We start from the raw sequence: 12,130 nt of genomic DNA, 5'->3' as shown, positions 1-12,130 counted from the left end.
GTGGCGGCGGCCCCGGCGCTCCCGGCGCGGCCCGGGTTTGAATTTGGCGCCCGGCGCAGCGCTGGCCCTGTCACGTGCCGGCCTGCGCCAATGAGCGGAGGCGGAGGCGGGGCCGGGCGGGCCGGGCCAATCGGCGCGCAGGGGGCGGGGCCGCGGCGGGCCGGGCCAATCGGCGGCGGCGGCGGGGGATACGGATGTGCGGGCGGGACAGAGCCCGGGCCGCTGCCGCCGCTGCTGCTGCTGCGATCGCGTTGTCTAGTTCGGCCTTGTCCCGGGCCGGCCGCTCCGGGCCCGGCTGGGGTAGTGTCGGCAGCTTCCTTCAATCATGCTGCCTGCGGCTGGGAGCCCCGCCGTGCGCCCGGGCCGCCGGCAGCGCGCTGACTCCTGGTGAGGAGCTGCGGAGTGTTACCGTTTAACGAGTGTGTCACGGCTGCAGCGGGCTAGCGGGGCCCGCAGCACCCCCTGAGCACGCCGCACTTAGGTAAGCGGTCAGGCTGTTGCAGTCTCATACATTGCTCAGGAAATGTTATCAAGTTTCCTTGTGCGTGCTGATCTACGGTAAGTCAGGCTGAGTGAATGTGAGCCAGCTGTAGCCAAGAAGGCCGGGGGCACCTGGCCTGTATCAGCAATAGCGTGGCAGCGGGACCGGGCGGGGATCGTTCCTCTCTCCTCCGCCCTGCTGGGGCGCTCACAGTGCCGTGTCCAACTCCGGGCCCCTCACTTCAGGAAGGACAGTCAGGTGCTGGAGTGGGTCCTGAGATGTACAGCAGAGCTGGTCTGGAGCACAAGTCCCATGAGGAGTAGCTGGGGGTGTTCAGCCTGGAGAAAAGGAGGCTCAGGGCCACCTTATTGCTCTCTACAGCTGCCTGAGAGGAGGCTGTGGCCAGGTGGGGATTGGCCTGTCCTCCCAGACATCCAGCGATGGAACAAGAGGAAATCGTCCTAAGCCGCACCAGGGGAAGCTTAAGTTCGGCATTAGGAAGAAGTTCTTCACAGGAAAGGTGATTAGACATTGGAATGGGCTCCCCAGGGAGGTGGAGTCACTGTCCCTGAAGGTGTAGCACTTAGTGCCATGGTCTAGTTGCCATGGTGGTGTTTGGCTAAAGGTGGATTTGATGATCTGAGAGGTCTTTCAACCTAATTGATTCTGTGATGTGTTTTACAACAGAAAATTAAAAACAATGTTACTTCAGTTCAAACTTATTCATTAGGCAAAGCAAACAAATCATGCAAGATCTGTAGACAGGAGGGAGATGTCAACTGTGTTTTGTAAAAAAGAAAAAAAACAAACTTAGTCTCTTGAAGTTAAAATGTACAGATAGTTGGCAACCAGAAAGGGAAAGAGTTCTGATTATCTTAGCCCTTGGCATTACAAGCAAGATTGAATTGAAAAAATGAAAATAAGTTTTTGGGTTTTTCTTTTCATAGCTGATTTGATATGGCTGGATCAGTAGGTCATCTGCTCCCATTCCTGCAGTGCATTTCTAAATCCACCTGAAAACTGACAAAAGGTTCAAGAACTACTGTTGGGAACAAGTCTGCCTTGAGACGTGTACACTGTGCTGTTGCATAAATGTTTTGCTTTTGTTAAAAACTGCATCTGAGGTTTCCAAACAAGTCTTTCTTCAAATCCATTTATTTGCCTTCTACAGATTCAAGAGCACTTTAGCATCTCCTTGGGGTGCTTCCTTCTTTCTTCAATTGGCTCCAACAAGCATCATGAGGTTTCTAAGTAGTTTTACCACATCTTTTGATGCCTCCAAAGAAGAAGTGTACCCACAAGGCCAGGAAGGCAGAGCTGGTTTTCCTTGAGCAGCCACGGGCAGGGCCCATCCATTGCTATGAAGCTCCACTGCATTTGGCTGAGAATCCCAGACGTGTGCCTACAAAACGTGTGGACCTGAACACCTCTGCTGCCTGGGTTGGTATAAATTATCTTTCCTCCTGTGTCCCACAGCAACAGTTTTCCAGTTTCTCCTGTATGTCTTAACAGAAAGTTATCTGTTCTGGATCTGGAAAATTATTAGCCCAGACCTGAATTCCCTCTATCAGTCTAAAGCATAAATAAGTGCTGGAGTTGCTTTACATTCCAAGAATAAGCGCTAAGGTCTTGGTTAGTTGAAGACATAAACTGTGTGCAGTGTTTACTGATTAATGAATATTTGTCTTCTAGAAAAATTATTCCCATCAGGAAAACACTGTTTTCCTAGGCAACCAAAAACCCTGCACGAAATGAACATTAGGGGAGATTTTTCTTATTGGCTTGCTCTTTGAAATAACTGCTGAACTCTAAATGTTACATGTTAAAGTATTGGGTGTATTGTTTAAATCTGACACTGCTAAATTTAGAGAACATAGGTTTTCACTTCAGAATCATTTGTTCTAACCTGCCCTCTTTCCATTTCTGTGTTTTGAGTAGCTTCTCTCAATACCAATCTTCTGATGGGTTCCTTTTCTTGGGACTGTTTGCCATGTCCTAAAATACTCCTTGTGTCATGTAATGTAAAGATTTATTTTTTTAAAGCAAACAGCTGCAGCAAAGACAGACTGTTCCTATGCAACAGTAGTCATCACCTAGGGGAGCTCTGTTTAAACATTACTGCTGCTTGGCTCTGCTCTTCACAAAGCAAGCTCAGGATGTGTGGTTTCAGACCTGCATGAAAAATTCCTTTGTATTTTTGTGATGCCTTAACCTTGAAGTAGGACATCTTCAATTTTTTCCTCTTTAAATTTTTTTTTTCTATCTGCTTGAGGCAGTTAGCTCTTCAGTTTGTGAATCACTAAGTAAAATAACTGCTGTGAATAAGCATTCATTTTGTTTGGAAGAGGTGGAAACATCCACCCTGGTTGCTCTTTGATTCCTAAAATAAAAGTATTCTAAAATTTGTTTGAAGCTATTGGTACTGAAACTGGTAAATATTTCTCAGTTTGGAAAATGTGGTAGGTTTGTAACTTCTGGAAGCATCCTCTGCAGAGTGTCTGTGAACTTGTTTCAATGGAAACTAATTTTCTGCTCCTCTCTTTCTGGCATTATCTAAGTTTTTCATACCTTTTCCACTACTAGGTTCCTGCATTGGTAAAACCTACCCTACATGTTCTCTGAAGCCAGGAAGGCATATCCTTAAAATCAGGGACTGTTTTAAGTGTGTGTCAGTATACAATTACTACAGAATCATTTCTCTTTTCCTGCACAATGGCTTTGGATTCAAACAGTTCAGCTGTACATCAGACAATCACCATCCTTAGTTAAACTGCACTCAGTGTTTTGAGGAACTATACAGTGACTCAGGAATGCTGAAGGAGATGTGTAGTTACTGTAGCAAGAACTCAGTTTGGTGTGCTCTTGGAAAAATCAGACTGGAATCTGAAACAGTCTGACTTTTTTGTTAACAACCAGGATTCAAAGAACACTGTAATAAAAGGATTTCCAGGGTTTGAGTATGAGTCCAGAATCATCCAAAGAAATATAGACTGTTGAGCTTGGACCATCTTTTCTATAGGAAGGTGATTGTAGAAATGGATTTTGGGTGATCTATTACTCCACAATACAGAAATTAACTCTGTTTTGAAACAGAGATGTTTGGGGGGAAGATTTTGAACACCCTATTAACATAATCTAAGGAGATTGAGGTAAGTGGGCATTCTTCAATCATTTTGTGTTGCTCTCCCAGTTCAGTCTCTACTTCTCTGGGAAGGCTGAGGATTTAGTTCTTTAAATCTATTTGGGTTATGCTAAGACACAGAAACAAAAAGGATCCATCCTGAACTTTCTTAAATCTGCAGGGTTTACAGGAGAAGACACCACTTAGACTTCCTTTAAAACCCAAATCTTGAGTTCTTTGTGAGTTGCCAGTGATCAGCTCACTTGCACCCCAATGACTTTCCACAGAACAGTGGCAGAACATATTGTTGAAGTTCAGAGGTATCTCATGTATAGCAGCTTTGTTAGTGACTCATTTGCTTTGCTGCAGAACAGATTATTCAATGAACACACTGGAAAAAGGTGGGGAAGTAGAATTGTCTGTAGGAAAGGGTTGGGGTTTTATCTTATTATTATGTCTTTCCCTTCAGGTGTGCCCACAATTTGACACAACTAAGCCACTGGTGTTGAAAGCACGCCAGAAGAAGCATCGTGGTCCTCAGAAGTCCTATAATCAGGATGCCAACCACAGCTCATTTCATGCACGAGGAGCTGCAGCCTGCAGATTTCCTCCTTTAACTTTTGAGAATCCAAAAGGACATGCGGTCCCTCAGTTGGATGATCCAAATTGCTTGAGAAAGAATGCACAGTGCTCTCCCAACCAGCCTCAGAAAGGGACAGCAGCAAATGCCAACATCCAGGTGAAGAGTCTAGAGGACTGTGGAGAACCTGCTCCCCAGCCTGTGGAGCAAGAAGTCCCTAGTCCATCAGATGCAGAGGCTACACAGGCTCCTTCCCCAAGGAACGGGAGATGCAGCAACACTCTATCACCAAACAGTCACGCCTGGCATCCAGAAGAAGCGTTGCCACTTGGTACTGAGCCCTGTGGGAGAGGGGAGGCGGCAGCAGTACTGGTTGCAGATACTCCCGAGCACGACTATGGAATGAAGGTCACCTGGAGGCGGCGGCCGCACATAATGAAGTACCTGCGGGAGCAGGGGAAACTGAGCGCTGCGGACATCCTGGTCAAGGCAAACATGGAGCTCCCGAGGGGACAGCCCCACACCTGACCTGGCGGGAGCAGCGACTCGCTGCGGGCAAGGACACGCCCGGACAGATGATGGCCCTCAGGGGGCTAAGAGGGGACCTGATTTCAGCCCGGCCCTCTACTGCGCCTGGCAGCGCCTCCGACAAACGCCGGGGCGGGCCCGGGGAGGGTCGTGGCGACGGAAGGGGGTTGGGGGGGTCATTTGGGGCGGTCTTCCCTGGGGAAGTGTGTCCGGCAAGGGCTCGGTGCCGCACGCGGTTCCCGCCGGGACCGTTCCCCGCTCCCAGCGGAGGCGGCGGGCGCCTCCCGCACGGAGCCACGGGGGCGGCCCTTGCGTTCCGTCGCGCGTGCGCGCCGCCGCGGCCAATCGGCGGGCGGCGTGCTCGCGGCCCCGGCCAATGGCGGCGCGCCTCAGTGCCGCGCGCCGTTGCTAAGGGCAGCGGCGGGCGGGGTCCCATAGCAACGGCGGGGCCGCGATGGACGGAGCGGGGGGAGCCGGCGGGCCCGCCGCCCACAGGTGAGCGGGGCTGGGGCGGCGGCGGCCCCGGGGCCCAACAGGCCTGGGCGGGGGCTGCCTCGCATGGCAGCAGCGGCCGGGCTGAGCGGCCGCAGCGGGGCCCGGGCGGGCGGAGCCGCAGGGCAGCGGCCACGCGGGCCGGCGCTGCCCCGGTAACACCCGCGTCCCGCTGGCGGGCGGCAGCCGTGCCGCTGTTTTATGTGCGGGTGTGTTTTATGTGCTTCGCTCTAAAACGTTGGTGTGCATCGTCTGAATACTTGTAGATTAAACCGGTTTCGTGGTGTCTCGGTGCACTCGTGGTTTGTGGGCGCTGCTGTGAAGCGTTTTCGCGGTGTTCTTCACCCCCTCTGCTCCTCCTAAATAAGCTCTCTGGGTATTTAGTATCACTCTTTAGTATCGTTGTGCCTTTGCAAGGAAAAAAGGAGAAATAACTGAAATGAACTCAACTGATGTAATAGGAACAACAGCTGTGAACTATGGAGAAGCGGTTTTGGAAAACTTTGTATTTGTGGCACTTAAAATTGAAATTATTTGAAATTAAATGTGAGTGTACTGGCAAGCAGAGAAAACAGGTTTTGGCAGAATTGGTGTCATTGCTAAAAAAACAGGAAAATCTATCTCTGTTTGGATAGGAAAAAGTAAAGCAAGTAAAGAGAGAAACCTAAACTTTGGATGGTGAAATGAAAATGAACACAGTGTAGAAGAGAAACAGTATTTTTTTTTGTTACATACATTGTTACATTTGGTAATTTAAGGGGGATGAAAAGCAACGGTGGAGTTAGAAAGCCTCCTGTTACTGCTTAGATCCACCAAACATACTATGGAACATTAGATTACTTTTTATGCAGGCTTGAAAGGCCTCATGTTGTCTAGCAGTTCTGGAAACAATTTTTTAGGAAATGGTGTCCAGATACATGTAAATTTCCCTGCACCGTAGATGTTTAGGTTTGACAGAGTTGATGCTACAGGAAATAATTCTGCTCTTCTGATAACAGTTCTATTGCCATGATTTCTTTCTGCTAAGGAACTTGTCTCATGTGCTTTTATGGGTGCCCCCCAGAAACAGGCTAACAATAATGGCAGTTCATGGGATAGCTGCTTCCCTCCCATCCCAGTTTATTAAAGAAACATCCATTTCTTTAGCTTTCTTAGTCCCCATGGTTAAGGTAAGAAAACTAGAATACATGAACCTAAAGTAAGGTACATAGTTTTAAAGATAGATATGTAAGGCTTGTTATTTTTAGAGGTGTTTATTTTTCTGGAGCGTTCATCAGCATTGGAATAAATTTGAGGAAGACAAATGCTCTGGATTCTTAGGAAGGTTCTTCTTTTTCTGAGATGAAAATTGTAAAATTTTCCAGAAGTTGTTAATCTGGTTACTAGAATTCTTGTTTGGTAAAATAATTTGTCAGTTGTCCAAACAGTGGATTTTATAGAAAAGGTAAGTGTGATACATAATACTTCATGGCAATGAAGATACTACAGGTAAAGGTGAACAAAGCCGTACCTGAGAACTGCTGTTGCTGCAACTTTTTTTTTTTTTTGCCATTTTTCCCCCCAGGGATGGAATGCCTTTACTGTTGAGCAATGTAAAAAATACACATGAAGATATTGGAAGTATTTTATCTGATGGACAGAGTAGAACATTGCCAGTCAAAAATTAATGCATATGGTTTTGTGCTGTGGGATACATGATGGATAGACAGCAGAGATCTTGGATTTAGGCCATCTACAGGCTGTCACTTGCAAATACTGTGTTGTGTTAGACTTTCTTCCACTGGAACTGGCTGCAACTGGAATTACTCAACTTGATTTTAAAGTTTGGCTTTCAGGTAAACATGGCACAACTGTCTTAGTGCTTTAGAAAATGATAAGCTTGATATTGCTGTTTCGTGCTCTTGGTAAGTGCTAGACCTTCTCTCTTATTTGGGAAAGTACTTTTGGAGACTTACCATGGAATTATTAGTGTAAAAACATTCAGGTAAAAGTAATTCTAATTTATTGTAAGCTTTTAAAATATTGTGAAGGAAATTTGTTTCTTATGGTAGTATGTGTTTTAGAATCTTGCAGACCAATGGACTTTGCCCTTTTGCACACTAATCACACAGTGTACAGGAATGCTTAGAGCTTCCCACATGCTGCATTCCAAATATCCTTCAGCTTCTGACTTGCACATGTCATGTAAGAGGAACAGAATTTTCAAGGGGCAAAAATCTTGACTGAGTCTACAGAGACTAAAAAGCTGGATGTCAGCTACAGCAGTCCTGCCCTCATTTGGATGCTTCCTTGGGATCCAGCCATGCATCAGTTAGTGGCTTTCAGTTTGTGAACTCTGGGATATTTCCTCAGTGTCTCCCAAAGTTAATGAAGAAAAACAGCCTCTTGCCAATAAGCTCAATTTTCAGAACATTAGGAGCTCACAGATTAAGAGAAGTTGAAGACTTCAAGAGTGATACTGTTGTCTGGCCAAAAGCCCTTTCCACATTTTAACACTTGGGTGTAGTTGAGGCTGTCAGGAATCTCTGTGCCTGCTGGACTTGAGTGTTTTGTATAAATGCACCATAATTTTGATTTTGAGGAGAAAAAAGGCAAAATACTTTGCTAATTATTTTTGCTATACTTGTAAACCAGAGAAGACAGGTAAGTTTAAAATTCCTTTTAAAAGTCTCTCAGCATCTCTGTTAGTCTTCAGGTATTTTTATTTAGCCACCAATGACCTTAAAATTAACAAGCAACATTTGTTAAATTTCAGGACCTGGAATTCTGTAAATCTTATCCTTAGATGAACGAGAATTGGCTTAATATTCTGTTTGCTTCACTTTTTCCAGCTCTAAACATTATAATGAAGAAATCTGTCTGAAGTGAGACAAACCTGTAAATATTTTATGAGTGTGGTTGATATGTACTCCTTGAAGTGCAGATTCAGCTGAAAAGAAAACCTTTTGTAATTTGAGGCTGCTGCTGTTAATGTGAATGAAGGAGTCACCTCAGTTCTTATGATGTAGACAGCAGTGGCAAGGGAGGAAAGGCAACAATGTCTGACTAAAATTTCGGAATAAAATTTGAGACTCACTTAGTAACAGCAATTGCAAAGATGTGTCCTGAAGTTGAACCTTGGTTGAATTATCTCTTTAATTTCTAGTTATCTCTTTCCCCATCTCTTACCAGCTAGAATTTAGGTTACTGGTGACCCATTTTTTTTATAGAGAGCCATTACTTTTCTCTTCTGCGTTTTTTTTTAAATCATGGTGTGGCGTTTATAGGAGGGAAAAATGCGCTGACTTAACATAATTATGGCTTTGTATGTGTGAAAACTTTCTGCAACCAGACTTGCACTGGGATGGCTCCAGACTCTTGTTTTGTTGCTGAGGCACAGCTGAGTGATCTCCAAAATAAAACTGTGTTGTAATTGGGTCATGGGATGAATTCTCTTCTAAGTGGATTTGCTGATATGCCTGGAGATGTTGCCTTGGACCACTGTAAGAACATTTATGCCAACTCTTAGTGCTCTTTAGAACACACTCTGTGGGATGTTTGAACTTTTAAACTGTTCTTGCTATAGGAGTCTGGGTGCTTCTATGCTCCTTTCTGACTTTGCATTCTTATGTGGTATCTGAGGCAAAAAGAGCAAGAACTAAAATCTAGCAGTGATATCTTGCCAAGTCACCTAGTTTGAGATCGAAATGACATTTCACTGTTTCTGTCTCTTTAATGGCTTTCCTTTTCAATTTTTCTAAAATAAAAAAAAAATCTGGTCTGGGAATAAAGGTCTACAGTCAGTTCTAGAGTGTCAGTTCAGAAAATTTCATGTTCCTTTCCCTATTTTTAGTTTGAAATACTATTACAAAAGTACAATTCATCTTGTCAAGTGTGATGCACTTGTTTTTAGGGAACTTTGGGTTTTGTTACCTGGTCTGGGTTAAGCACAGCACGTGCTATTTAACTGCTGCCTTTGTTGCTAGGAGAGAATAATGGCTGCTCTACATTTCACTGGCTTCCTCTTGTAATGAGGTACAACGTCAACAAAAGTGACAGGCAAGGTTTAATAATTCACAAACAGAAGATCACAAGAGACAGAATTCCAACCCCCTGGGGATCTTGCTTTCCTCTTTCCTTGGGCAGAGGTGTTTCTATCAGTGAAATGACCGTGAGGATTTGAAGCATGTACTTGGTGAAGTTCTGCTTGTGGAATAAATTTCTCTTTTTTTCTTTAGCAGAAACCTAAGTTTCATTAGGTTCAACTGAATAAATATGAAGCACAGTGCTCTGCATTTGTAGTGGTGGTTAGGAGCTGAAAAGTCCTGAGTCATGGAGTCACCAGCTGTGAACTCTTGGAGACATATGCCTGACAGGAGGTTCCTTGTTTCCCTTTTCTTGTAAGAATTATAATAAAAACCCAGTTGAAACCCCCTGTTTGGCTATACACTTAAAATATAAGTTTATGTGCATATGCTTATGATTGTGTTTTTTGTGCCACCCTCCCGGCATTATGCTGGCTTTGATGGTTAATGGCTTGTGTGGATTTCTGGCTTCTCTTGGCCTTCCTTCCAGGAGAAGAGTACTTCCTCTGCTTTAGGTTTGCAGAAATGAATTTATTTGGGACTTGTGGCTAAGGAAAACAAGAATCTCCTTTCTGTTTCCCCGATGTAGTACATCAGAGAATGACACAGGCTTTTGTTTGCACTCTTCTTTATAGCCCAAATAGAAGTCATACTAGCTTCTGTCCAGAGAGTGCTGATTCATTTTCCTTGCTCTGCTCCTTTGTTCCAAGTAAGAGGAGCTAATCTTTGGTACTTGATAAGTCACTTTTTGCATGCTGTGTGAAACACTAAGCAATACAGTAGTCAAAATAGTTCTGTGCTCAATATGTAACCTTTTCATCATGCTTCTATTCCTGTCACATTTTCTTGCAACAACCTGTATTTTTTATTGTCATCTAGTTTGTGCTCTCACATTTGGGATCTAAACTTGTAACCTCTAGAACCCAACCAGACAATCACAGAGGATGGAAGGGGCTTCTTGAGATGATCTGGAGCAACCCTGCTGCTTAAGCAGGGTTAGCTGGAGCAGATTGCACAGAATGATGTCCAGCTGGGTTTTCAATATTTCCAAAGATGGAGACTAAATCTTCCTGAGCAACCTGTTCCAACATTTGACCACTTTGTCTGGAAAATTCTTTCTTGATATTGGGTAGAATTTCATGTGCTTTAGTTTGTGTCCATCACCTCTTGTCCTGTCAGTAGGCACTGCTGGCTTTATTTGCTTTACACCCTTCCATCAGGTATTTGTACATGTGGATAAGTTGCCTCCTGAGTCTTCACTTCGCCAGGCCCAGTTCTCTCAGCCTCACCTCATGTGAAACATACTCTGGTCCCTTAAGCACCTTTGTGGCCCTTTGCTGGTTATGTCCAACTCTTTCTTGTTCCCAGAAGCCCAGAACTGGATGCAGCATCTCGTGTGTGGCTTCACCAGCAGAGGGGCGGTGTCACTCCCTCAGCCTGCTGGCAGTGCTTCCCCTAATGCAGCCCAGGATGCTTGGCCTTGAGAGAGTGAATTGCTGGCTCGTGATAAACTTGTTGTCCACCAAAACAATATGAATCAATTTCTGAAAAACAAATCTCAACAAACAGCATAAGCTTCATTCTTTGTTTAACCATAATTCAGCTTTTCTCCTATAGTCCTTTCATTTCTCAATTTTCTGTTACTTTACCTTATTGGGGGTGTGTTTGTGTTGGTGTGTAATAGTGCAGAGAATATTCCACTGCACTTCTCACACGATAATTTTATACTGGGGTTTTGTGCTTCCACAGATACCATTTTGAAACTGAAGGCAGGTGTGATCTTTGAGTGGTCATTTTACTTTGCCTGCACAGTTTCATTTTACCTTACAAGATCACTGGAACAAGTACTGTAAAGAAAACAGAAGCTTGAAAACAGAAGTCTCCTGTACTGATAAATCCTTTTTCTCCATTGACCTGGCTGTGGTCAGTCAGTCCTAAACTGCATCATTATTTACCTAGTTAGGTTTGGCATGTGAACAGTTGCCCCGAATTGATGCAAGTATGGAAAATTTAGTGCTGCAAGGATAAGCTTGCATTAAATTCACTCCTTTAGTGGGTTTAGCCAACAAAAATAATTATTAACCTGTTAATATTTTATAGCAAATAATGTTTGTACCATGAACTCCTCAGATTAATTTTTGCTTGAATTCCTTTCTTCAGCACAGTATTCCTGTTGCTATGAGTTGTCAGGGCAGCTGTTTTGCCACAATATAGGTGAAACATATCCATATTCATATAGATACATGCAAAGAATATACATATATTCTTCAGAGCACCAGCCTTTTCAGGTTTGGTTTGATTTGGGGTTTGTTATTTTTTTTGGTTTTTTTTTTTTGGAAGGGGGTGTTTAGTGGGGAAGGGCAGATGGTGGGTGTTTTGTTTTGGTTGTTTTTGACATGCTTCTGATCTGTGTGGCTTTAAAGAAAAACACCTGATAATTTCACATTAAAATTCTATTTTTAAGCCTGCAGGTAGGTAGAAGCAGAAGTTTTAAAGGATTAGCTAGCTATTTTGTTTCTTTAGGATGTTTTTAAGTTGTAAATTGTTCTTTAAGTTATAAATTGTTCAGATAGTTGGTACAAGTTATTGGAAGGATTGTGTAATGGATTCAGGTATATTTTGAAATGAAGTAGAACATGAAGATCTTAGTTCTTATCTGTAGTTGCTCCCTTAATCCATGCTGATCTGACAGTTGAGTTTATTGCTCTTATTAGTTTATTTTATACTTATTTTCAAATATTCAGAGATAAATCTTATTCAATCTGTATTATGTGGGACAGAATTTCTGTACTAAAGCAAATCCAAGGCAGTTGTTTATTTACTCATTCAGAATTGCTTCCAAAACTAGGTGTTCACTCTTTCCA

At 43.9% G+C, this 12,130-nt stretch overlaps 1 protein-coding gene across 2 annotated transcripts; it reads left to right on the top strand.

Annotated features, from left to right (window-relative positions):
- The first annotated feature begins 356 nt into the window (after window positions 1–356).
- Window positions 357–4,747, top strand: RHNO1 (RAD9-HUS1-RAD1 interacting nuclear orphan 1). 2 transcript variants are annotated; one of them, XM_058800399.1, is made up of 3 exons: window positions 357–481; window positions 1,653–1,921; window positions 4,072–4,747. In XM_058800399.1, exons 2-3 carry the CDS (start codon window positions 1,754–1,756, stop codon window positions 4,708–4,710), a joined length of 807 nt encoding a protein of 268 aa, XP_058656382.1. In that variant the 5' UTR covers window positions 357–481; window positions 1,653–1,753; the 3' UTR covers window positions 4,711–4,747. The 2 variants fall into 2 exon arrangements, with proteins under 2 accessions (XP_058656382.1, XP_058656381.1); XM_058800398.1 differs by lacking the exon at window positions 357–481 and adding an exon at window positions 873–1,001.
- The last annotated feature ends 7,383 nt before the right edge of the window (window positions 4,748–12,130 follow it).

This window comes from Ammospiza caudacuta, chromosome 2, assembly GCF_027887145.1.
Source record: "Ammospiza caudacuta isolate bAmmCau1 chromosome 2, bAmmCau1.pri, whole genome shotgun sequence".
NCBI lineage: Eukaryota > Metazoa > Chordata > Aves > Passeriformes > Passerellidae > Ammospiza > Ammospiza caudacuta.
The sequence above is the reverse complement of the archived record's forward strand: the minus strand, read 5'-3'. Positions and strand labels throughout refer to the sequence as shown.